The sequence below is a fragment of the Pelophylax lessonae genome (genome assembly GCF_965119305.1).
Source record: "Pelophylax lessonae genome assembly, chromosome: 4".
Classification (NCBI taxonomy): domain Eukaryota; kingdom Metazoa; phylum Chordata; class Amphibia; order Anura; family Ranidae; genus Pelophylax; species Pelophylax lessonae.
In genome coordinates this window covers 64,894,221-64,918,089 of record NC_138771.1, presented here as the reverse complement: position 1 = coordinate 64,918,089, position 23,869 = coordinate 64,894,221, and the positions used below count along the sequence as shown (strand labels likewise).

Here is a 23,869-nt window from a genome sequence, read left to right as displayed (position 1 = left end):
ATTGGTGTATAATGAGGTATATGGGATGTATTGGTGTATATTGAATATATATGGGATGTGTAGGTGTACTTGGGATGTATAGGTGTATATTGGATGTATATATGTATATTGGATGTATTAGTGTATTTGGGATATATTGGGGTATATGAGATATATTGGTGTATATTGGATGTATATAGGTGTATATTGGATGTATATATGTATATTGGATGTATTGGTGTACATTGGATATATTGGGGTATATGGAATGTACAGGTGTATATTGGATGTATTAGGGTATATGGGTTATATTGGGGTATATGGGATGTATAGGTGTATATTGGATGTATATATGTGTATTGGATGTATTGGTGTATATGGGATGTATAGGTGTATATTGGATATATTGGGGGTATATGGGATGTAAAGGAGTATATGTAAAGGAAAATATGGGATATATTGGGGGTATATGGGATGTATAGGTGTATATGGGATGTATAGGTGTATATGGGATATATTGGGGTATATGGGATGTATATTGGATATATTGGCGTATATGAGATGTATAGGTGTATATGGGATGCATATTGGCGTATATGGGATGTATAGGTGTATATTGGATATATATATGTATTTTGGATGTATTGGTGTATATTGGATATATTGGCATACATGGGATGCATAGGTGTATATATGTATATTGGATGTATTGGTGTATATGGGATATATTGGGGTATATGGGATGTATAGGTGTATATGGGATGTATATTGGCGTATATGGGATGTATAGGTGTATATTGGATGTAGTGGTGTATATTGGATTTATTGGCGTATATGGGATGTATAGGTGTATATTGGATGTATATATGTATATTGGATGTATTAGCGTATATGGGATGTATAGGTGTATATATGTATATTGGATGTATTGGTGTATACGGGATATATTAGGGTATATGGGATGTATAGGTGTATATTGGATGTATATATGTATATTGGATGTATTGGTGTATATTGGATTTATTAGCGTATATGGGATGTATATGTGTATATATGTATATTGGATGTATTTGGTGTATATGGGATATATGGGTGTATATGGGATGTATATTGGATATATTGGGGTATATGGGATGTATAGGTGTATATGGGATGAATATTGGATATATTGGATGTATAGGTGTATATTGGATGTATATGGGATATATTGGGGTATGTGGGATGTATAGGTGTATATTGGATGTATATTGGGGTATGTGGGATGTATAGGTGTATATATGTATATTGGATGTATTGGTATATATGGGATGTATAGGTGTATATGGGATGTATATTGGTGTATATGTGATGTATAGGTGTATAATGGATGTATATTGAATGTATATGGGGTATATGGGATGTATAGGTGTATATATGTATATTGGATGTATTGGTATATATGGGATGTATAGGTGTATATGGGATGTATATTGGGGTATATGGGATGTATATTGGGGTATATGGGATGTATAGGTGTATATATGTATATTGGATGTATTGGTATATATGGGATGTATAGGTGTATATGGGATGTATATTGGGGTATATGGGATGTATATTGGGGTATATGGGATGTATAGGTGTATATATGTATATTGGATGTATTGGTATATATGGGATATATGGGATGTATAGGTGTACATGGGATGTATATTGGGGTATATGGGATGTATATTGAATGTATTGGTATATATGGGATATATTGGATGTATAGGTGTATATGGGATGTATATTGGGGTATATGGGATGTATAGGTGTATATCGGATGTACATATGTATATTGAATGTATATGGGGTATATGGGATGTATAGATGTATATTGAATGTATATGGGGTATATTGGGGTATGTGAAATGTATAGGTGTATATTGGATGTATATTGAATGTATATGGGGTATGTGGGATGTATAGGTGTATATGGGATGTATATTGGGGTATATGGGATGTATAGGTGTATATTGGATGTATATATGTATATTAAATGTATATGGGGTATGTGGAATGTATAGGGGTATATTGGATGTATATGATATATTGGTGTATATGGGATATATAGGTGTATATTGGATATATTACTGTAGACAGATGGCGGTGCTCGGGATGAGGTGATACATCTATAAGGCACGGTTCGGTTCCGGAAGTCATGTCACCTGCGGTACCCGGATCTCTCCTCCCCCCGGTACCTGAGCGGTCCAGCAGGGATTCCAGGGGGAACCATTATAGGCGGACACTCGGTCTCGCTCGCACACATAACGGACATGGCTGCGTCCACTCCAGGCAGAAGCGGCTCCCGGCCTCCCCCCGTTCCTTCCCCGGGCAGCCCGACTCGCTTTTCCCGGTTACAGGAGAAGGAGGAATTGCGGCACCTCAATGACCGGCTGGCCGCTTACATCGAGCGGGTCCAGTCTCTGGAGGCGGACAAGTCTCTGCTGAGGCTGCAGTTGGAGGAGAGGGAGGAGGTGAGCTCCCGGGAGGTGACCAACCTCAGGCAGCTCTATGAGACTGAACTGGCCGATGCCCGGAAACTGCTGGACCTCACCGCCAACGAGAAGGCCCGACTGCAGGTGGAGCTGGGCAAGACCCGGGAGGAGCACCGACAGCTACAGGCCAGGTCAGTGCGGGCATTGGGGGGGGGGGGGGGGTGGAGTACTGGATTGATGGAGAGGAGGACAGGACCAACTGGTAGAGGTGATCAGGTCATGGGGTTGTGTGGATCATTGGGAGGTGAGGACTGTCATGGTCGTGTTTGGGGGGAGTTACATAATTATGTTTATTATGTTAGGATTATGGGTGAGGGGGGGGGGGGGATGGGGTGACTCGTAGAGTTGGGCGAACGGTTTGGGTCGAGCAAAAGTTCAGCTGAATATCGCCCAAACAGCGGGAATTGCGGCGTGTTCAGTGGGTGATCGCCCTTGCAATGCACTGCGCTCTGCACATTGCCTTCTAAGCCCTGATTGGGCAGAGCTTTGCCCAATCAGGGCGCAGCCAATAGCTGGTGGTTAAAGCGGAGTTCCATTTGCTCCCCCCCCCCCCCCCCTCTGGTGCCACATTTAGCACCTTTCAGGGGGGAGGGGGGAACGGATATCTGTTTTCGACAGGTACCCTTCCCCACTTTCGGGAGACAAGAGCCTCATCCCCACAATGTGGGGGTCTGGGGGCAGGGGGCTTATCAGAATCTGATCACCCGTATGAATGAGTATCCTACCCCTTCACCAAAAGTAAAGTCAAGAAGTAATCGTTTTTGACAATTCCTTTATTACAAAATAAAAAACAATACCCCCCCCCCCCCCCAAATGTAGATCCATCATCCATCACAACTTCGCCGACCCAAAGAAAGAAAAAAAAAAATCGCTCTGCTGTCAACTAAAGCAAACCGCCAAATACCTGGTTTGCCGTTTGACCTTGCTAGGTCACCTGGTGGCACCGCCCACCCTCTTGTGATGTCGCCGATCTGTGCATGCTGGGTTGGTAAACTCACAAGGGGACAGTGCCACCAGGTGACGCTACCCCTTACCTATATAAGGCAGGCATTCGGCAGGTTTTCTTGTTTGACAGCATAGTGCGGCGGGCGTCGTGATTGACAATGGATCTACACTGGGGGACATTATTTTTTTAATAAAGAAATGTCAAAAACTGTTTTTTTTTTTTTTTTTTTTACTTTGACACTTTTTTGGTGAATGGGTAAGGGTGCTATTTACCGCATACTCCATCACATGGTGGGCAGGATCTGGGGGCCCCAGGGTTGTCGGGATGAGTCCCTTGCCCCCAACAACATGAGAACAAGGTGCTTTGGGGGTGGCCTGTTATGGTTCAGGAGGGGGGGGGGTGGGGGAGTGTTTGCTCATACCCCCCCCCCCTTTCCTTTCCATGCCAGGCTGCATGCTCGGATAAGGGTCTTGTATGGATTTTGAATGGTACCCCACTTTTTTTTTTTTTTAATTGCTGGCAATGGTATTGTATTGCCTGCACTTTAAATGTCATTTCAATCTTTTTATTTTTTCTTTCTTTCTTTATAAATGTCAGTTTTGCTGCAGCTGATTCTATACAGATGCAAAATTTTACAGGCAGATTAAGGGGACCCCCTCCCAGGCACTATATTTAAAGGAATTTTTCATTTTTATTGTTGCAATTTAAGCATCACTAATATCACTGCTCCTGTAAAACCATCTTAAACAATGTTTTGCATTGATACATGTCCCTCAGGGCAGTACCCGGACCCCCATACCCTTTTTATGGCCAATTGTATATAAGCATTCAAAATGGGGACTTTTGATTTTTAAAGTTTGGGCGCCATAGACTTAAATATTGTTTGTCGTTCACGTCAGAACTTTATCTGTTTAGGTGTTCTGGTGCCAATGGACCAGGGGGGGGGGGGTGTTCAGCTCAAGGCTAGTGAATAGGCCAAGGGGTGGCATGGATGATTAGGGGATGGGGGGCTGTCATTGTTGTTTGATGGGCGGATTGGGTTATTGGAAGAGGGTATTAGGTCATAAGAAGGGGGGTTCTAAAACATGGGATTGCCTGCTTCGTTCTTGGGGGGGGGGGGACATGGTCATTCTGAAGGAGTAGAGGTGATTGGCTTATGCAGGGAGGGGGGGGGTTGGGGGTCATAGGAGGTCTTGGTCATGGGGGGGGGGGGCTAGGTTGACTGTTGGGGGGGGGGGGGGGGGATAAGTTTGCATGGATGAGACAAACCACTGCTGTTATGAAACACAGGGCCCTGTACAGAATACCTGATAACGCAACCACCATCCCGCCACAAAAATTTCAAAATAAAATTGTCACTAAAAAATACACTAAATTCGTTATTGGTGGACACAAAACCTAACTTGTACAGTTCCTGCTCAATCTAAAAGGTAACTCTGTAAATCTTTATTGAGTTAATAACCGGGTCAGATCTAGCCTCTCTGATGGCGGGGAGGGGGGTGCATTAAAAAAAGGCGGGGGGATAGAGTATGCAAGGTTAGTAGGGCAGAGGATAGGTTCAGCAGTTTGTGGGGCAGGATACGTAGGGCAGAGGATGAGAGATCAGCAGGTGAGTGTAGGAAAATCAATAGGGCAGCATACAGGCCATTAGCAGGGCAGATGAGGGGTCAGTAGGATGGAGAACGGGAGGGGTCAGTAGGATGGAGAACGGGAGGGGTCAGTAGGATGGAGAACGGGTGTTATCAGGGCAAAAGACGGCGGTCAACAGAGAAAAGGACAGGTTTACTGGTGGCAGAGGACTCTGCAGAGCCCCTCCTGCCATCCTCACACTGCACACAGCCTGGGCACTCTTCCAGTCTATTCCGCCCCACGCAGAACATAGCTGAAATCAGATTCTCTTACAGAGACGGGCTCGATCCTCATAGTGTGTAGCTGGCTTCTGCAGCTGTGCTGCTATTCCGATCTGGGAATTGCAATGGTCAGAACTGCAACATGTTAGCTAGCTATACACTGTGCAGATTGAGGCTGTGTCTGAAAGGGAATCCAATCTTAGCTGTGTGGGAAAGGAGTTCTGTTGAGTGTCTTGTGTGCAGTGCTGGCATTTCCTGGGACAAGGTCATCTAGCGCCCAGGGAGAAGATGACAAACTACACCCCCCCCCCAAAAAAAAGTGTGAGCATTCTGTCTCAGCATAAATCCCTCCCCATAAAAAAAAAACTCCACAAAGTAGCGCACACGCCCCCTAAGCAAGATTCTTTCCTACAAAAATGCAACCCCCCCCAGCACAAATCTTTGCTCCCCAATCCCACCTCAAATCTCAAACCAATTCCCCCTCCTAGCACAAATCTCCCTTACCCCCCAAAAAAATCATCCCCTCCCCTTCAGCACACCTCCTCTTTCTTCTTCTCAAATTTTCCACCTAGCACAAATCTTCTTCCCAACTCCCCCCCTCCTAGCACAAATCCTCCTAGACCTAGCACATGCTTGGGGGAAAATATAGATCTATAGTCAGACAATAAAGTTAACGAAAAAAAAAAAAAAGACCGTCTTGATGGGAATTCTGTCCTTTTTTTTTTTTTTTTTTTTTTCTGCCGCCACTCTTCTGTTTCTATGTAAATATGCTTACTTCTAGCACAAATCCTCCCCCCCCCCCCCTCAATCCCACCACCTAGCACAAATCATCCCTCCCCCAATCCCTTCTCCTAGCCCAAATTCCCCCACCTCCTCCTGGCACAAAATCCAACCCCCCCATCCCTCCTCCCAGCACAAATCGTTTTATAATCCCCCCTCCTAGGACAAATCCCTCCTCCTAGCCCAACCCCCTCCAAATTACCCTTCCAACCAAATATTTTTCGTCCCTGCCTATATCCCCCCCAAACCTTCCTAGCACATACCCCCACCCCCAACTTGCAGGGAAAAAACACTACAAATCCAGGAGGAGGTGCACTGTTGTGCTCTCCACATGTTTTAGAACCGCACTCGTCCATATAGCACATGAGACAGGATCGCTCTTGTATCACATTGGACTGTATACACACACTCTTACTTTGATTACCCCCACCTATCTCCTCCAAGGGCTGCTCCTCTCCTGGCAGAAGGAAATGCGGGTAGAGTGCGGTAAGCAAACACTGTCTGTGTGTGTGTATAGTCCAATGGGATCAATCCTGTCTTATGTGCAGTATGGGTGAGCGCTGTTCTGACACGAGGGGAGAGCACAACACAGCGCACCTCCACCTGGCTCTTCTCTGCCACTTCTTCTCTCACTGCTCCAGCCTCCAGGTTACCGTCCGGCCCTGAGTGCAGGGGAAGGAGCGGGGGAGTTCTCAGCAGCCACCTGCCAGGCACAACATCCAAGGGAGGGCCGGAACAAATTAAATCTGAAAACTCACCCCAGCACTCCCTGGATCCAGCCATGTTTATGTCTCTACCTCCAGCAGAGGGAGAGGGGGAGAAAATGGCTTTCTGCTGCCGCAGAGAGGTGCACAGGCCATAGTTCCGCAATTCCTTCCCTCTGCTGTTCGGGCCCCTTACATGAGGACCGGTGGTACCCCCTATCGATGGTTCTAAAGCTAGAGTTTGGCTTCAGTTTGTTAGGATCTAGGGTGAGCACTGGGATTGCCCACCCTGTCATTAAATTTCAATTATCAGTAGAAGAAAATGGGTGTATGGAAAATGTCTTTGTGCTCCACTCAAACCGGACTTTCACCATTGCAGGATAATGAGCTTCATGGTTTTTAATATATATATATTAATGTGTGTGTGTGTGTATATGTATATTTAATATTATATACAGTTGTGCTCATAAGTTTACATACCCTGGCAAAATTTATGATTTCTTGGCTATTTTTCAGAGAATATGAATGATAACACAAAAACTCTTCCTTCACTCATGGTTAGTGTTTGACTGAGCCCCGGTTCACACTTGTGCGTGTGCGGGGTTCGCATGTAATGTTAGAGCGCACTGCTCCGACATTACATGCGATCGGCTGTGCGGTGCGAGTCTAGCCATACAGTTTGTATGGCTAAATTTGCACCGCAGCCGCACCAAACACGCACAGGGACCCTTTTTTCTAGCCGCATCAGGATCGGATCGCACAGCGGTTCACACTTGTGCGATCCGATCCTGTGTGAACTGCACGATCGCACTGCGATATGCGATCAAACTGGGGGTGTCGTTGAGATTACATTGACACCCCCAGCGTATCGCATATGGCAGTGTGAACTGCCGGGGGTGCGTGTGCGATGCGGGATCAGGCTGCGAATTTGCAGCCTTCCCGCACTCGCATAAGTGTGAACCAGCCCTGAAGCCATTTATTAATCAACTGTGTTTACTCTTTTTAAATCATAATAACAGAAACGACCCAAATGACCCTGATCAAAAGTTTACATACACTGGTGATTTGGGCCTGATAACATGCACACAGGTTGACACAAAGGGGTTTGAATGGCTATTAAAGGTAACCATCCTCACCTGTGATCTGTTTGCTTGTAATTAGTGTGTGTGTATAAAAGGTCAATGAGTTTCTGGACTCCTGACAGACCCTTGCATCTTTCATCCAGTGCTACACTGATGTTTCTGGATTCTGAGTCATGGGGAAAGCAAAAGAATTGTCAAAGGATGTGTGGGAAAAGGTAGTTGAACTGTATAAAACAGGATAGGGATATAAAAATGTATCCAGGGAATCAGCAGTATTCAAACTCTAATCAAGAAGTGGAAAATAAGGGGTTCTGTTGAAACCAAACCACCGTCGGGTACCCCAAATAAAATTTGAGCCACAACTGTAAGGAAAATTGTTCGGGATGCAAAGAAAAACCCACAAATAACTTGATACTTAATACAGGACTCTCTGAAAACGTGTGGTGTGGCTGTTTCAAGATGCACAATAAGAAGGCACCTGAAGAAAGATGAGCTGCATGGTCGAGTCGCTAGAAGAAAGCCATTACTACGCAAATGCCACAAAGTATCCCGCTTACAATACGCCAAACAGCACAGAGACAAGCCTCAAACCTTCTGGCACAAAGTCATTTGAAGTGATGAGACCAAAATTGAGATTTTTGGCCACAACCATAAACGCTACTTTTGGGGAAGAGTCAACAAGGCCTATGATGAAAGGTGCACCGTTCCTACTGTGAAACACGGAGGTGGATCGCTGATGTTTTGGGGATGTGTGAGCTACAAAGGCACAGGAAATTTGGTCAAAATTGATGGCAAGCTGAATGCAGTATGTTATCAAAAAATACTGGCGGAAAATTTGCTTTAATCAGCCCGGAAGCTGCGCATGAGATGTACTTAGACATTCCAACATGACCATGATCCTAAACGCAAGGCCAAGTCGACCTGTCATTGGCTACAGCAGAATAAAGTGAAGGTTCTGGAGTGGCCATCTCAGTTTCCTGGCCTCAGTATCATTGAGCCACTCTGGGGAGATCTCAAATGTGCAGTTCATGCAAGACAGCCCAATAATTTACAGGAGATTGAGGCTTTTTGCTAGGAAGAATGGGCAGCTTTACCACCTGAGAAGATAAAGAGCCTCATCCACAAATACCACAAAAGACTTCAAGTTGTCATTGATGTTAAAGGGGGCAATACTCAGTATTAAGAACAGGGGGTATGTAAATCTTTGATCAGGGTCATTTGGGTAGTTTGTTGTCATTTATGATTTTAAAAAGATTAAACACAATAAAACGATAATAAATGGCTTCTGCCAAACACTAACCATGAGTGAAAGAAAAGTTTGTGTTTATCCAGGGCTGTGGAGTCTGTAGATAAATGTTCCGACTCCGACGACTCCGTTTTTTGTACTTCCGACTGCCCGACTCCGACTCCTCTGTATTAATATGTATTAATCTTTCGACACTGACTTGGGTGGGGGGCATTGCAGTAACTATTCTGGCCATATCACTAACGATCTCTGGATAAACAAGGATGGCTTCTTCAACTAACAAGATTTCATTTTCCAGCAAAAGACTCTCTCTTTTCATCATTGAAGATGCAATGCCCTCAGCTATTAACCCTCCATTTTTGTTCAGGCGATATAACGGGGATGTGGAAACCTTACAAGCGGACCTGAACAAAATAACGGGGTGGGCAACTACATGGCAGATGAGGTTTAATGTTGAAAAATGTAAAGTAATGCACTTGGGGGCCAGAAACCAGAAAGCAATCTACTCACTAGGGGGGGAACCTCTGGGTCAGTCTAGGATGGAAAAAGACTTGGGGGTACTGGTAGACAACAGGCTTGGCAGTGGCATGCAATGCCAAGCCGCTGCAAGCAAAGCCAACAAAATACTGGGATGTATAAAAAAGGGGATTCACTCCAGAAATAAAGAGAAATTTTTCTCCCGCTCTACAAGACTCTGGTCCGGCCACATCTGGAGTATGCTGTCCAGTTCTGGGCACCGGTCCTCAGGAAGGATGTGCTGGAACTGGAAAGAGCCCAGAGAAGGGCAACAAAAATAATTAGGGGAATGGAGGACATCAGCTATGAGGAAAGACTACAAGCACTGAACCTATTCTCTCTGGAGAAGAGACGATTGAGGGGGGATATGATATCAATGTACAAATACTGTACTGGTGACCCTAGCATAAGGAACAAACTATTCAGAGAAAGGAGATACAATAAGACACGTGGCCACCCACTAAAACTAGAGGAAAGGCGGTTTAACCTTAATGTGTAAGGGGTTCTTCACTGTAAGAGCGGTAAGGATGTGGAATTCTCTTCCACAAGCAGTCGTATCAGCGGGGAGCATCGATAGTTTAAAAAACCTATTAGATGGGCACCTTAGAGACCACAACATACAGGGGGGTATACAATGTACGGTTAAAAGCAAACACACACTCACATCATAGGTTGAACTGGATGGACTGATGTCTTTTTTTCAACCTCACTAACTATGTAACTATGTAACAGGCTCTACCATTCCAAGAGGAATTTACCCGGGGTTAGATCGTCACATTGCAACCTCTTGGTGACAGTGAAGGGGTGAGAAAGAAGGTTCTCCAGCTCTTTGTTTGTGTCCACTGGCTTTAGGTTAATGCAAGATTTTCATTGTTTATTTCTTCTATGAAGTCTTTAAGTTCAAGCAAATGCTTCACCATTAAATAAGTGCTTCCCCAGCGAGTTGTTTGATCCAAAATGGCTCCTTTTCCTGCACGTCTTTTCAAAATTGTATCTGTTTTCGGGGCCCTGGCTGCAACAGTTACTTGCCGTAATTTGCCAATTAGTGTAGCTGCATGGCGATCTTTTAATCCATCTCTTATGGCAAGTTGCAGTGTATGAACAGCACATAGCATATGATAGTAGCAAGCTTCAATGCTTCTCCAACAAAGTTGTCTAAAAAAAACTGTCAGCATTCTCTTCAGTTTCTAAACTTTCTCCAATATGGGCGGCACAGTGGTGTAGTGGTTATCACTTTCACCCAGCAGCAAGAGGGTCGCCGGTTCGAATCCCAACCACGACACTGCCTGCCTGGAGTTTGCATGTTCTCCCCTGTGCCTGCGTGGGTTTCCTCCCTCACTCCAGACATGCTAGTAGGTTAATTGGATCCTGTATAAAATTGACCCTACTATGTATGTATGAATGTGAGTTAGGGACCTTGGATTGTAAGCCCCTTGAGGGCAGGGAGGGCAGGGACTGATGTGAATGTGCAATGTATATGTAAAGCGCTGCGAAAATTGACAGCGCTATATAAGATATAATAATACTTAGAGCTGTCTTCCTCTAACTCTAATATCGGTTTGTTACCTTCATCTGCGTTCATCTTCTCAATTGTGCTCAACATGTTAGAAGCGTTATCTGTCACTACACATAAAATCTGTTCCTTTGTAATTTCAAAATCTTCTAGAACACCCTCCACTAACTTCTGAAGGTAATCAGTGGTGTGATGTGCCTGAGTGTCCTTTAATCAGAGGGTCCGTGTTATTGTTTTGTTATTTTCATCCACAAATCTAACTTTACTAGCAAAATAATTGACTCTGTGACGTGTGCATGCATCCATTTTAAGGAAGACAAAACGTCCTTTCAGAACTTTCTGTAGTTCTTCCTTTTTACATTTGGCCTCCTCAATTATAAGTTTCCTTATACTAAGTCATTAATTATAACTTTGTGAATTGGGACATTTAAACTTGCTTTTTTTTTTTTTTTTTTTATTCCAATCTAAATTTAGGAGTCGCTGCATTGTCTGCTGACTCCAGTTACCCAAAATTTCCTCCGACTCCACAGCCCTGGTGTTATCGTTCATATTCTCCCAGGGTATGTAAACTTATGAGCACGACTGTGTGTATGTGTGTATGTATGTATGTATGTATATATATTATATTTAATGTGTATATGTATGAGAGAGACTGTTTCAACCCTCCCCCCGTACACTGACCACGGTGTATCATGGCTACTGAGCCCTGACACCATGGTCAGCATATCTGTCGCCGTCATCCGCAGCCCTGCACTGTCCTCCTGTCTCCTTCTGTTCAACCCCTCCCCACCCAGCTGCAAAAAAACCAATGTATGTTTACATCATCCCCCTGTTGGAATACAATCTGTATTCTAGTGCCTGTGCTTTATTAAAAAATAAAAGTCAGATTTCGAACTGTTTTTTCAGCACCGCTCGGCCGTCATGTGACTCCCCACTCTCTCCTCCTTTCCTCCCTGCCTCCCCAGCTGAAGTCAGAAGGAGGTTTAGGCTCCGCCCGCTGGAGATGTCAAGACGGGTAGAGACGAGAGTTGGGAGTCACGTGAACGCCAATGGGTGCTGTGAAAACTGTTAGAAATCTGCTTTTTTTTTTTTTTTTTTTTTAAATAAAGCACAGGCACTAGGATACAGTTTGTAATCTAACAGAGGGGATGGTGTAAACCTAACATAAGGGCTTAACAACCACTTTCATTAATTTATTTCAGTAAATCAGTTCAAAAAGTGAAACTTGTATATTTTATTGAGATGCATTACACACAGAGCGATATATTTCAAGCATTTCTTTCTTTAATTTTGATGATTATGGCTTGCAGCTAGTGAAAACCCAAAATTCAGTATCTCAGAAAAATTAGAATTTCCCTTTCCTTCATTGATGGACACAGCTCCTTATCTTCTTGACCATTGGGTTATACCGCCCCCTACATGAGTAGGACATTAGGCAGGAAAAAGCTTGACTATGCCTTTGGGGCAGTCCCAGGGGGTATACTCCCACTCTCAGCTATAGGCTCTCCTTTTTTTTTTTTTCCTGCCCAGTCAGGAGTGAGGACCTTCAGACTGGGCAAACGGACTGGATAATCTAGATCCAGAGTGTTCCCCAACCCCCCCGTCTGGCGAGCGCGTGCAGGTCTCTGCTCCGCACTAGTAGAAAAAACCTAAAAAGGTGTTCCCATAAACTGCCTTTAATGATTACATAGTTCACTAAAGTTAGATCCCCAGTAGAGTGACTGTTGATCAGGCGCAACCACAATATAGAAAAAACCTGCAGGGGATATAGGATCCTCTGCAGAAAAGAGATCGACAAAGGGCACCACTGAGGTAGATAGCAAAAATAAGTGAAAAAGCTTTATTTAGGCACTTATGCCATATGACAAGATATATATACACATGTGATGGGATGTGGCACTACAATGTACAATAAAAGGGTTAAAAAACAAACAGTATTGAATGGACCACCATCAGCCCAGATTGCTACAGGAAGTTTGATGAAAATACACAGTGGAACCTGTGATAGTAAATGAGGCTCAATATTGCACTGTCCCAAAATGCCGGTGATAAATAGCTAAAATGAGCAAGTTAAGCAAAGAAATCCAGCAAGGTCCCAGATGACAAAGAACATCAAAAATATGATGGAACCACAATGGGGTGCCCCGTTGGGGAAGAACTGATGCTGGAAGGCCTTGAGACGTTAGGCAGAGAATGAGTGGCAGGTGTAAAGGGACAGAAACGTCAGCCTTCAAATCAGTAGTAAGTTCCAGTTGGGGCCATGGTATATACAAGTAAAAGGTAAGAAGTGAATCTTCTATTTTACCATGCAGATGTCATGAATGCAGGCCGTAGGGGAAATCCGGGGATGTCTGTTCCTCTGTATTAATGTGACCGGACCTGCCGGTATTGGCGTTCCTCGAGCAGCGCTCTCCCTTTGCTCGCTCTCTCTCTCTCTCTGGGTACTTCCTGGTCTGAGGTCAGAACCATCGGAACACGGCCTGACGTCACGTCCGGTGTAAAGGATTGGAGGCGGGGGCGCACAGAGGAAGCAGCCGTACGATAGTCCAGACGTTAGAGGTAGCTGGTCCATTGACTGTGGGCAAGTGACGCACACGCTGGCGCGTTTCACTGGCAAGACGCCAGTTTTCCTCAGGGCTCGGCACTAGGTTGGCCGCCACATAGCCCCACTGGACGGGGACTGCCCTCGGCCTGAGTTGCAGCTTTCCTCCTGGCTGACAGCCCCCCTCCCCCCCATTCTGATCCAGCGGTGGCCTGCCTGGAGTGGTGCCTACCCTGTTTCCTGGTATGGTAAGTAGCTGTCCTTCCCCCCCCCCCCCCCCTGGAGGGTTTAGGGGTGGACAATGGGACCCCCGGGTTTCCCTCCTTCCCACCCCAGCTCCTTATAAAATTTTGAGGATCACTGTGGGTCTTCCGCCCCCCCCCCCCTCCCTGGGTGAGTTTGAGCTGGCTTTTTCCTGCTCTAAAGGAGGGCTTCTTTCAGCCACCTTGGAGGTTGGTGCCTAGGGCAGTAATGTCCTCTGGGCTCCCTGCTGCAGTGTTAGGCTGGGGGAGCAGATGGTTTAGCATCTGCGGGTCCGGGCCTCATGCGGCCTGGAACCAGCCAGAAATTTAGGCCACGGCTTTGCGGCCCACTGGTCGGGACGTATGGGAAGCCCCTACCCTCCATTTTTGGCATCCACCTTCCCCCTCCGCTGCCCTGGGTCAGTGATGCTGGTTTGCAAGGCGGCCGCCTGGTAGTCTGTTCACACTTTTTTTCAGGTGAGCTCCTGTTTATGGTTGAGCTCCATGCTACCTGGTTGGCTAATGTTTTTAACCTTGAATTTTTTTGTGCTGTTCCCACCCATCCTGTTTGACGCTGCTTTTGGACGTCCCAATGGTCAAGAAGATAAGTAGCTGTGTCCGTCAATAAACTAAAGAGAAAATGGGATTTTTGACTTGCCATAAAATCCATTTCTCTGATGTTCATTGATGGACACAGCACCCCCCCCCCCCCTCCCTGTGGAGTTGGCTTTCTTCTGACACCGCTTGTAACAAAACTGAGTTCCCCTGGGACTGCCCCATAGCCCTAATCAAGCTTTTTCCTATAGAGATGTGTCCATCAATGAACATCAGAGAAATGGATTTTAGGGTAAGTCAAAAATCTCATTATTACATGAGACCAATAAAATAAGGATTTTTAATATAGAAATGTTGGCTTATCGAAAAGTATGTCTATTTACAATATAGTATACACTCAATACTTGGTCAGGGCTCCTTTTGCACGAATTACTGCATCAATGCGGCGTGGCATGGAGGTGATTAACCTGTGGCACTGCTGAGGTGTTATGGAAGCCCAGGTTGCTTTGATAGCGGCCTTCAGCTCATCTGCATTGTTGGGTCTGGTGTCTCTAATTTTCCTCTTGGCAATACTCCACAGATTCTCTATGGGATTTAGGTCAGGCGAGTTTGCTGGCCAATCAAGCACAGTGATACCATGATCAGTATACCAGGTATTGGTACTTTTTGTGGGCAGGTGCCAAGTCCTGCTGGAAAAGGAAATCAGCATCTCCATAAAGCTGAGTGCTCTGATAGTGAGGAGGAGTCCTCTTCCACTACTACAGCCGCACATGGAAGGGCGCTAGTGGATACACTATCAGTGCAGGAAACTTTGAAATTGGAGGACACAGCTACTGCTGCGTCAGCACATTTTGGTACCCGCAGAACATCAAAGGCGACAGGTTTTTCCTTTTCCCGCTTATTTTGTCAACGTCGCAAGTAAAGTAAAGCAAAAAAGTCCTGGATGGCTGCACTCCAGATGCAACACCTTTTTATTCGATATATAAAAAAAATTTGTACAGCAACAATACCAGCTGACGCGTTTCACACCATAGTCTGGTGCGTAATCATAGCTATGATTAGGCACCTAACTATGGTATGAAACGCATCAGCTGGTATTGCTTCTGTACTTGATCTCCACGTTGCTGTATGAGTTTTTTTTATACACAATAAAGGGGTTGCATCTGGAGTGCGGCCATCCAGGACTTTTTTTGCTTTACTTCTACACAAGACAGAGCCAGCACCCAGACTTGCAGGGTGGAGGTGTAAATTGGAGAGAGGACACCTGAAGCGATTATCTATTCAATTGTCGCAAGTCAGTGGGGTTCCCCAAAACTCATTGTTGGGGTACCTAAGTGTTTCGCTAGAAGGTATCCTTTGGAAGAGTCTCTGTTAAATAAACAAAAGTACCACCTGTGGTGGACTCTCAGGTTTCTAAATTAAAGCCACCCTTCTCCCGGTAGAAGACTCTGTTCTTTAAGGACCCTTTTGACAAGCGAGCTGAATCTCTCATTCGATACCTTTTTTTACCATGGCCGGTTCCATTCTGAGGCTGGTGTTTGCCATAACCTTGCTTTCCCAGACCTCAATGGAATGGGGCCTGGAGGACCAGTTGGTCCAGGGGTTGCAGTAGATCTGTGATACCTCCTCTGGATGCGGCCCCCTTAGCCTGCAGGGTGTCTGTGACCCTTCACCGCATGATATGACTGAAATGTTGGTTTGCTGACCAGGCTTCCAAGAAGGTACTGACTAATTTCCCCTTTTGTAGGAGATGGCCTGTTTGGAGCTTCCATGGAGGAGATCATAAGGTAAGAGTACTCTGCTTCCACAGACTACCGAGAGCAGAGTCTCCTCACAAACGTGGCCCTTTCGTCTCTCGGGATCTCAGGACAAGGGATCAAAATCGACCCAAAACCCCGCAGGAGGTTTCAAGGAAGCCTGGCCTGGCAAGCCGAGAGCGGGTTCTTCTGGACCTGCAAATAAGCCCACTTCTGCCTGAAGGAGTACCCTCCCTCGTATCTGGGGTGGGGGAGTTCTTTGCTTCTTTCCAAGTCTGTGGACCTCCTTGATTCAAGACAAATGGGCCCACGAGTTGATTTGTTCCGGTCACAAAATCGAGTTTCATTCCTTGCCTTCGGCAAGGTTCTTCCCTTCCAACCTGCGTTTGTCCTCAAATCGCCTGTGAGGTCTTCTCGGGGAGGTACAAGATCTGCTCTCACAAGGGTTTATTGTACCAGTTCCATAATCGGAAAGCTTTCAGAGATTTTGTTCAAACCGATTTACTGTTCCCAGGAAGCAAGGCAAGGTCTGTCCCAATCCTGGACCTCAAGGCCTTGAACCTCTTTGTGTGGGTTCAGAAATTTCGCATGGAGTCCATTCGCATGGTAGTGGTGTTCCTTCATCAAGGGGGTTTTTTTGGCCTCCGTCAATATCAAGGACACTTGCATTCATATCCCCATATGTCGGGCATCAGCGTTTTTCCTTTGTTTTGGCATGGGTGAGGAGCACTATATACAGGGAGTGCAGAATTATTAGGCAAATGAGTATTTTTGAGGATTAATTTTATTATTGAACAACAACCATGTTCTCAATGAACCCAAAAAACTCATTAATATCAAAGCTGACTATTTTTGGAAGTAGTTTTTAGTTTTAGCTATTTTAGGGGGATATCTGTGTGTGCAGGTGACTATTACTGTGCATAATTATTAGGCAACTTAACAAAAATCAAATATACAGTATACCCATTTCAATTATTTATTTTTACCAGTGAAACCAATATAACATCTCAACATTCACAAATATAAATTTCTGACATTCAAAAACAAATCAGTGACCAATATAGCCACCTTTCTTTGCAAGGACACTCAAAAGCCTGCCATCCATGGATTCTGTCAGTGTTTTGATCTGTTCACCATCAACATTGCGTGCAGCAGCAACCACAGCCTCCCAGACACTGTTCAGAGAGGTGTACTGTTTTCCCTCCTTGTAAATCTCACATTTGATGATGGACCACAGGTTCTCAATGGGGTTCAGATCAGGTGAACAAGGAGGCCATGTCATTAGCTTTTCTTCTTTTATACCCTTTCTTGCCAGCCACGCTGTGGAGTACTTGGACGCGTGTGATGGAGCATTGTCCTGCATGAAAATCATGTTTTTCTTGAAGGATGCAGACTTCTTCCTGTACCACTGCTTGAAGAAGGTGTCTTCTAGAAACTGGCAGTAGGACTGGGAGTTGAGCTTGACTCCATCCTCAACCCGAAAAGACCCCACAAGCTCATCTTTGATACCAGCCCAAACCAGTACTCCACCTCCACCTTGCTGGCGTCTGAGTCGGACTGGAGCTCTCTGCCCTTTACCAATCCAGCCACGGGCCCATCCATCTGGCCCATCAAGACTCGCTCTCATTTCATCAGTCCATAAAACCTTTGAAAAATCAGTCTTGAGATATTTCTTGGCCCAGTCTTGACGTTTCAGCTTGTGTGTCTTGTTCAGTGGTGGTTGTCTTTCAGCCTTTCTTACCTTGGCCATGTCTCTGAGTATTGCACACCTTGTGCTTTTGGGCACTCCAGTGATGTTGCAGCTCTGAAATATGGCCAAACTGGTGGCAAGTGGCATCTTGGCAGCTGCACGCTTGACTTTTCTCAGTTCATGGGCTGTTATTTTGCGCCTTGGTTTTTCCACACGCTTCTTGCGACCCTGTTGACTATTTTGAATGAAATGCTTGATTGTTCGATGATCACGCTTCAGAAGCTTTGCAATTTTAAGAGTGCTGCATCCCTCTGCAAGATATCTCACTATTTTTGACTTTTCTGAGCCTGTCAAGTCCTTCTTTTGACCCATTTTGCCCAAGGAAAGGAAGTTGCCTAATAATTATGCACACCTGATATAGGGTGTTGATGTCATTAGACCACACCCCTTCTCATTACAGAGATGCACATCACCTAATATGCTTAATTGGTAGTAGGCTTTCGAGCCTCTACAGCTTGGAGTAAGACAACATGCATAAAGAGGATGATGTGGTCAAAATACTCATTTGCCTAATAATTCTGCACTCCCTGTATTTGTGGCGTTACCCTATGGTCTCACCTCGGCTCCTCGCGTGTTTACGAGAGTTTTGGCCCAGGTGTTAGCATTGCTACGGCAGAAGGGAGGGTATCTGGTTGACCTTCTGCGAGCAGTTTCTCCGCATGTCTTAAAAGTCAATCTGGACATTTCTGTGCGAACCTTGCAAGCGGTTGGATGGAAACTATTTCCAAAAAATCTGCTCTGGTCCGGTCCACCAAACTGGACTACCTGGGCCTGACCCTGGACTCGGCCTCAGCCCAGGTGTTTCCCGAACTCCAGAAGTTGCAGGATGCGATTCGGCTCCTGTTGTCCAACTGGAGGTCACCTCTCAGGACTTGCATGCAAGTGCATGGCCTGATGGTCTCTACCTTCAAGGCTGTTCCGTTTGCTCAGTTCCATACCTCTGCAAAGAGATTCTTGCAAAATGTGACAAGAATCCACAGTCTGTAGACAATCTGATCCTGTTGAGTCCTTTCTCCCCCTGTATTAAACGGTGGTCACCACGGATGCCAGCCTGTCCAGGTGGGGAGGCGTATTGTGCTCAGGGGGTTTGGACTTTGGAGGAATCCAGTCTGCCGATCAATATCCTGGAAATTCTGGGCAATCAGGTTTTGCTTGTCCCTGTGGACGGATTGTCTGCAGGGGTGCCCGGTAGGGATGCAATCGGACAATGCCACGGCTGTGGCATATGGCAATCAAGGGGGCACCAAAAGTGTCCTAGCAGCCCAGGGAAATAGCCAGCATTCTAAGGTGGGCAGAACGCTTTGTTCCAGTCCTCTCTGCTGTGCATATTCCGGGGAGGAAAATTGGCAGGCAGATTACCTCAGTTAGTAGGCGTTTTTCTGTGTTTCAAGTCTTGGAGTTTCCCTAAAGAGGTGTAGATCAGCGTTTGGCCTTGGGTACCATCAAAGGCAAGATTTCGGCCTTGGCTTTTTTCTTTCAACGCCCATTGGTCACGAATTTCCTTGGTTCACACTTTGTTCAGGGGGTCCACCACCTGGCTCCCCCGATGCGGTCTCCATTGCCTCCGTGGGACCTCAATTTGATGCTGTCGGTTGTTCAGAAACCGCCTTTTGAAAAGATTCGGGAGCTTACTTTTTTCACAGAAGGCAGCCTTCTTGGTGTCTATTACTTCTATACGCAGGGTGTCGGAATTGGCTGCGTTGTCTTGCCGTTCTCCATTTACCTGGTGTTTCGTCCATGCAAAGCGTTCCTTCCTAAGGTTGTCTCTGGTTTCCATTTAAATGAAGACATATTGTTGCCTGCCTTGTGCCCTAGGCCTAAGAACCATAAAGAGATTGTCCGAACCACATCCAAAGAATGTATGGCAGTCAGGGTGTACCTGACGGCGACTGAGTCATTCTGAAAATTGGATTTCTTTTTTGTCCTTACGGATAAACCCCGTAAGGGGCTGGCCTGGCCGCGTCTCCTGTGACTTATTTCCAGATGGATCAGGCAGACAATGGTGTGGGCCTATTTCATTAAGGTTCAGGATCCTCCTTTCCCTGTTAAGGCGCATTCTACGAGGGCGCTTAGTGCCTCTTGGGCCTTCCATCATCAGGCGTCAGTGGTGCAGGTTTGCAAGGTGGCCACCTGGATGGCCGTGCACACTTTCACAAAATTTGTGGATGTGTTGGCATCTTTGAATGCTGCCTTTTGGCTGCAAGGTTTTGCAGGGCGCTGTTGTTCCTCTGAGGTTGTATTTTTTTTTTTTTTTTTTTTGTCAGGTTAGCTCCAGTTGGTTCCTGGTTGAGCTCCTGTTTCCCCTCGTTGGCTACGTTTAGCCTTTGGGAAGTATGTTTATTGCTGTGGGGTTCCCACCCCCTCATGTTGACACTGCTTTGGGACTTCCCAAGGGTCAAGAAGATATGGAGATATGTCTTGTCAGTGAACGAAAGAAATTTTTTTTTTTTTTTTGTCTTACCGTAAAATCCTTTTCTCTGATGTTCATTGACTGATACAGCACCCACCCCTCTATTGAGGTGGGTTATATGTTTTTCTGACACTGCTTGTTACAAAACTAAAGACCTATAGCAGTGGGAGTATACCCCCTGGGACTGTCCTATAGGCTTTTTCCAGCCTAGTCTCCTACTCCTGTAGGGGGCAGCATAAACCCAAGGGTCAAGAAGCTATGGAGCTGTGTCAGCCAAAGAACATCAGAGAAAAGGATTTTACGATAAGACAATCCCAGTTTTCTCCATAATTTTAGGCCAATATGTATTCTGCTACATATTTTTGGTAGGAAAAAAACCCCAGATAAGCGTATATATTGATTGGTTTGTACAAAAGTTATAGCATCTACAAACGCTCGGATATTTTCTTTTTATTTATTTGTTACTAGTAATGGTGGCGTTCAGCAACCCATTGTGGGACTGCAATATTGTGGCCGAAAAATCTACCTCCTGACACTAAAAAATCTAAATCACCTACCTGACACTTTTTGAAGACCAGTGACATGAATAGTGATCAGTGCTAAATAAATATGCACTAGCTGGGAAGGTATTAACTGTGTTCCCTGGCCTGTGCTTACTCACTGTGGGGGAGGTGCTTTGACTAAGGGAAGGCAAAGATCAATGTTCCTGCTTAGCAGAAAAACTGGATCAATGCCTTCCCTTTATGACAGAACGACAATCTGCCTTGTTTACAAAGGGCAGATTGCCGTTCTGCCTATGTACTGTGTAAGTGGTTGGTGCCGGCGGACATCCATGCGCGCCCCAGACATGGAAGTGTCGGATCATGTACTAGGTACGTGATCCGGCACAGAGTGTCCACCCTGCTGCAGTAAATGTGCGGTGGGCGGTCTGCAATTGGTTAAACCCCCAAAACGTATTTTCTGAAAGAAGACGCCCTGGAGCGTGAAATGCTGACATTTTTTAATACATTGGTGGCAGGGAAAGGGATTAGGGCTCATTCATACTGTGCACACTGGTTAGCTGCATTTCTCAACTTTGGTTTACTGCTATGGCACTTAAACAATTGTTGCCTATGTGCTCTGATCACACAATGTTGCTAATATGATGTCCAGGAAAATGCTGCATGTCAGCGCAGGTACATCGTGTTTCCTTTTATAAATGAAGGATCATACCTCTAGTACAAAATTAAAGGCTTCCATAGGTGCCAAAAGATGACCTTTTTTTGCACCGTTTTTGTTTCTTTTCTGTGTGTGTGCGAATTTCCTGATGGGTTTGGGACGACCAGTCGTCCTCCTTCAAGAGCCAAGTTCAAAAAGCCAACAAATGGTTTGTGTTTCCTTGCACTTGTTCTTTCCATCCTTACTTTTTGTACACAAATAATCACTAGTAATCAGTTTTTTCAGCAATTCCTGCGATTACCTCTTGCAACTCAGTAACCTGAAATGTGTGTTAATTTGTAGCATAATTGGATAACTTACTGTGTATCCTGTATTACAGAAATGCAAAGAAAGAATCCGATTTAAGCCTTGTTCAGAACCAGCTGAGAGATGCAGAAGCTAAGCTGAATTCAAGAGAAGCAGAGCTTGCCACCGCTCGGAGTAACAAAAGAGGTTTAGAAGAACAGCTGGAAGACCTGAAGGCACAGATAGCTGGAGTACGAGGTTTCCTATTCTCTTTTTTCCTTTTGCTCTCAGATATATTCCTAAGGTTTTTGTGAAATTGCATCTTTGCAGTGCATCTGGAAAGCATTCACAGCATTTTAAATTACTTTCTCCCCATTTTGGTATGTTACAGCCTTCTTCCAAAATGGATTAAATTCATTATTTTGCTTTTGTTCATTAATGGACACAGCTCCTGATCATCTTGTCCATTGGGTTATACTGCCCCCTACAGGAGTAGGGCACAAGGCAGAAAAAGTCTGGCTATGCCTATGGGCAGTCCCGGGGGGTATACTCCCTCTTGGCTAGATCCGATTGTTCAAAGACTGTGTTTTTTCTGCCTAGTCAGGAGTAATGACCTAGTTCCTTGCTGGGTTCTCTGGTCCTGGCACTTTTTTAGATAGTTTTAGATCTCACAGGAAAAAATCCAGGAGAAAAAAAATCAACTGCCGGACTGGGCGACGGGCTGAATAATCTAGATCCAGTGGTCACCCCAGTCTGGCCAGCGAGTGCGCCAACCTCAGCTCCACGCTAGGGCGGCCGCGACAAAGTCCCACCGGACGGGGGCTGGCCCGCGAGTTAAATGTCTCGCGAGGTCACATACGACCAGATCTCGGCCAGAGTGGCAGGGTTCCTCCTGGCCAGCAACCCCCCATTTTGATGGAAAGAAGGTTCTTTCTGGAGCGGTGCCCGCCTGTTTCCTGGTATGGTAACTGTCCCTCTCTCCCTTTTTGGAGGGTTTGGGGTGGACGTGGGCCCCTCCATGGGACGGTCGGACCCCCTGGATTCTCCTCCTTCCTGTTAAGCACCCCCTCATTGGTCTGGTGGTCCCTGTGGGCCATCTTGCCCCCCTCTGCTGGGACTGTGGGGTGGCCTGGTTCACCGCCTGGGGAGGGGGGGGGGGCAGGATGCTGTGGTGGGGATGAGGGGGATGCGCTGCCAGCGACCGGGAAATCGGCTGGTGGGGGTTCCTGCCTGTGTTTTTGAGGCCTAGGAATCCCTTCTGGGTCCCTGGGAGCCTCGTGGTGCCACCATTTTCTTGCAGCTCGTGTGCTTTAATGCACGATGGCCATGTTTTTTTAGTCCAGCAGCCATTTTTCGGTGGTTTGTTATTGAATATAGCGGCAGCCATGACAGTGGAGCCTTCTGGGTGGTGATTTTGGCGGTGGGAGAAAAATAAATACAACCCAAAAGTCCCTCTTTAAAAGTCTTCCAGTAATAGCTGAAGTCCAAAGGGTGCCCGAAACACGATCCAATAAAGGTGACAATCCCTTCACCAATAAGCACTCAAATGCGCCCACCTCATTCGTAGACTCCTGTTTTACCAGTGGGTCAAACAGGCTTGCATAACATCAGAAGACAGAACAAGGAGGCATGAGAACACTCGTCAGCAATCCATTTGACACTGGCCGTAAGGAATAACCTCTGAGCAAGGTGTAAAGCCTCCGTGTCTCCAATGAGGTTGCCAAACAATCCAGCAAGTACATATATAAATGCAAAATAGTGCATACCGTAAGGAATGAGTATATTTATTAAAATCCGTAATGCACTTAGAAACTATCTTTAAAAGAAGAGCAGAACATCCATGACATGAAGCTGAAGCAGATGTCGATCGGCTCAGTGAGATAGGAGCTGGTGACGTTAGTGAGTATGGACAATTGTATATTTTATATTTAATATTTGCGGAGCTGGGATATCCCTGCTGTCACTGCCCTCTCCACCGTTTCTGAAATGGTGGGGGACAGAAGTGCAGCTACAGCCTGTGCTAAATGTTGGCACT

At 45.6% G+C, this 23,869-nt stretch overlaps 1 protein-coding gene across 3 annotated transcripts in view; it reads left to right on the top strand.

Moving 5' to 3' along the window:
* The first annotated feature begins 2,268 nt into the window (after positions 1 to 2,268).
* LOC309554092 (lamin-B3-like) overlaps positions 2,269 to 23,869 on the top strand; it is a 210,518-nt gene continuing 188,917 nt past the window's right edge. For all 3 annotated transcript variants that reach the window (XM_082255632.1, XM_082255633.1, XM_082255631.1), the window contains exons 1-2: positions 2,269 to 2,629; positions 21,929 to 22,085. In XM_082255632.1, the coding sequence (XP_082111758.1) occupies positions 2,277 to 2,629; positions 21,929 to 22,085 (510 nt within the window). In that variant the 5' untranslated portion in view covers positions 2,269 to 2,276. The remainder of the gene's footprint in view (positions 2,630 to 21,928; positions 22,086 to 23,869) is intronic.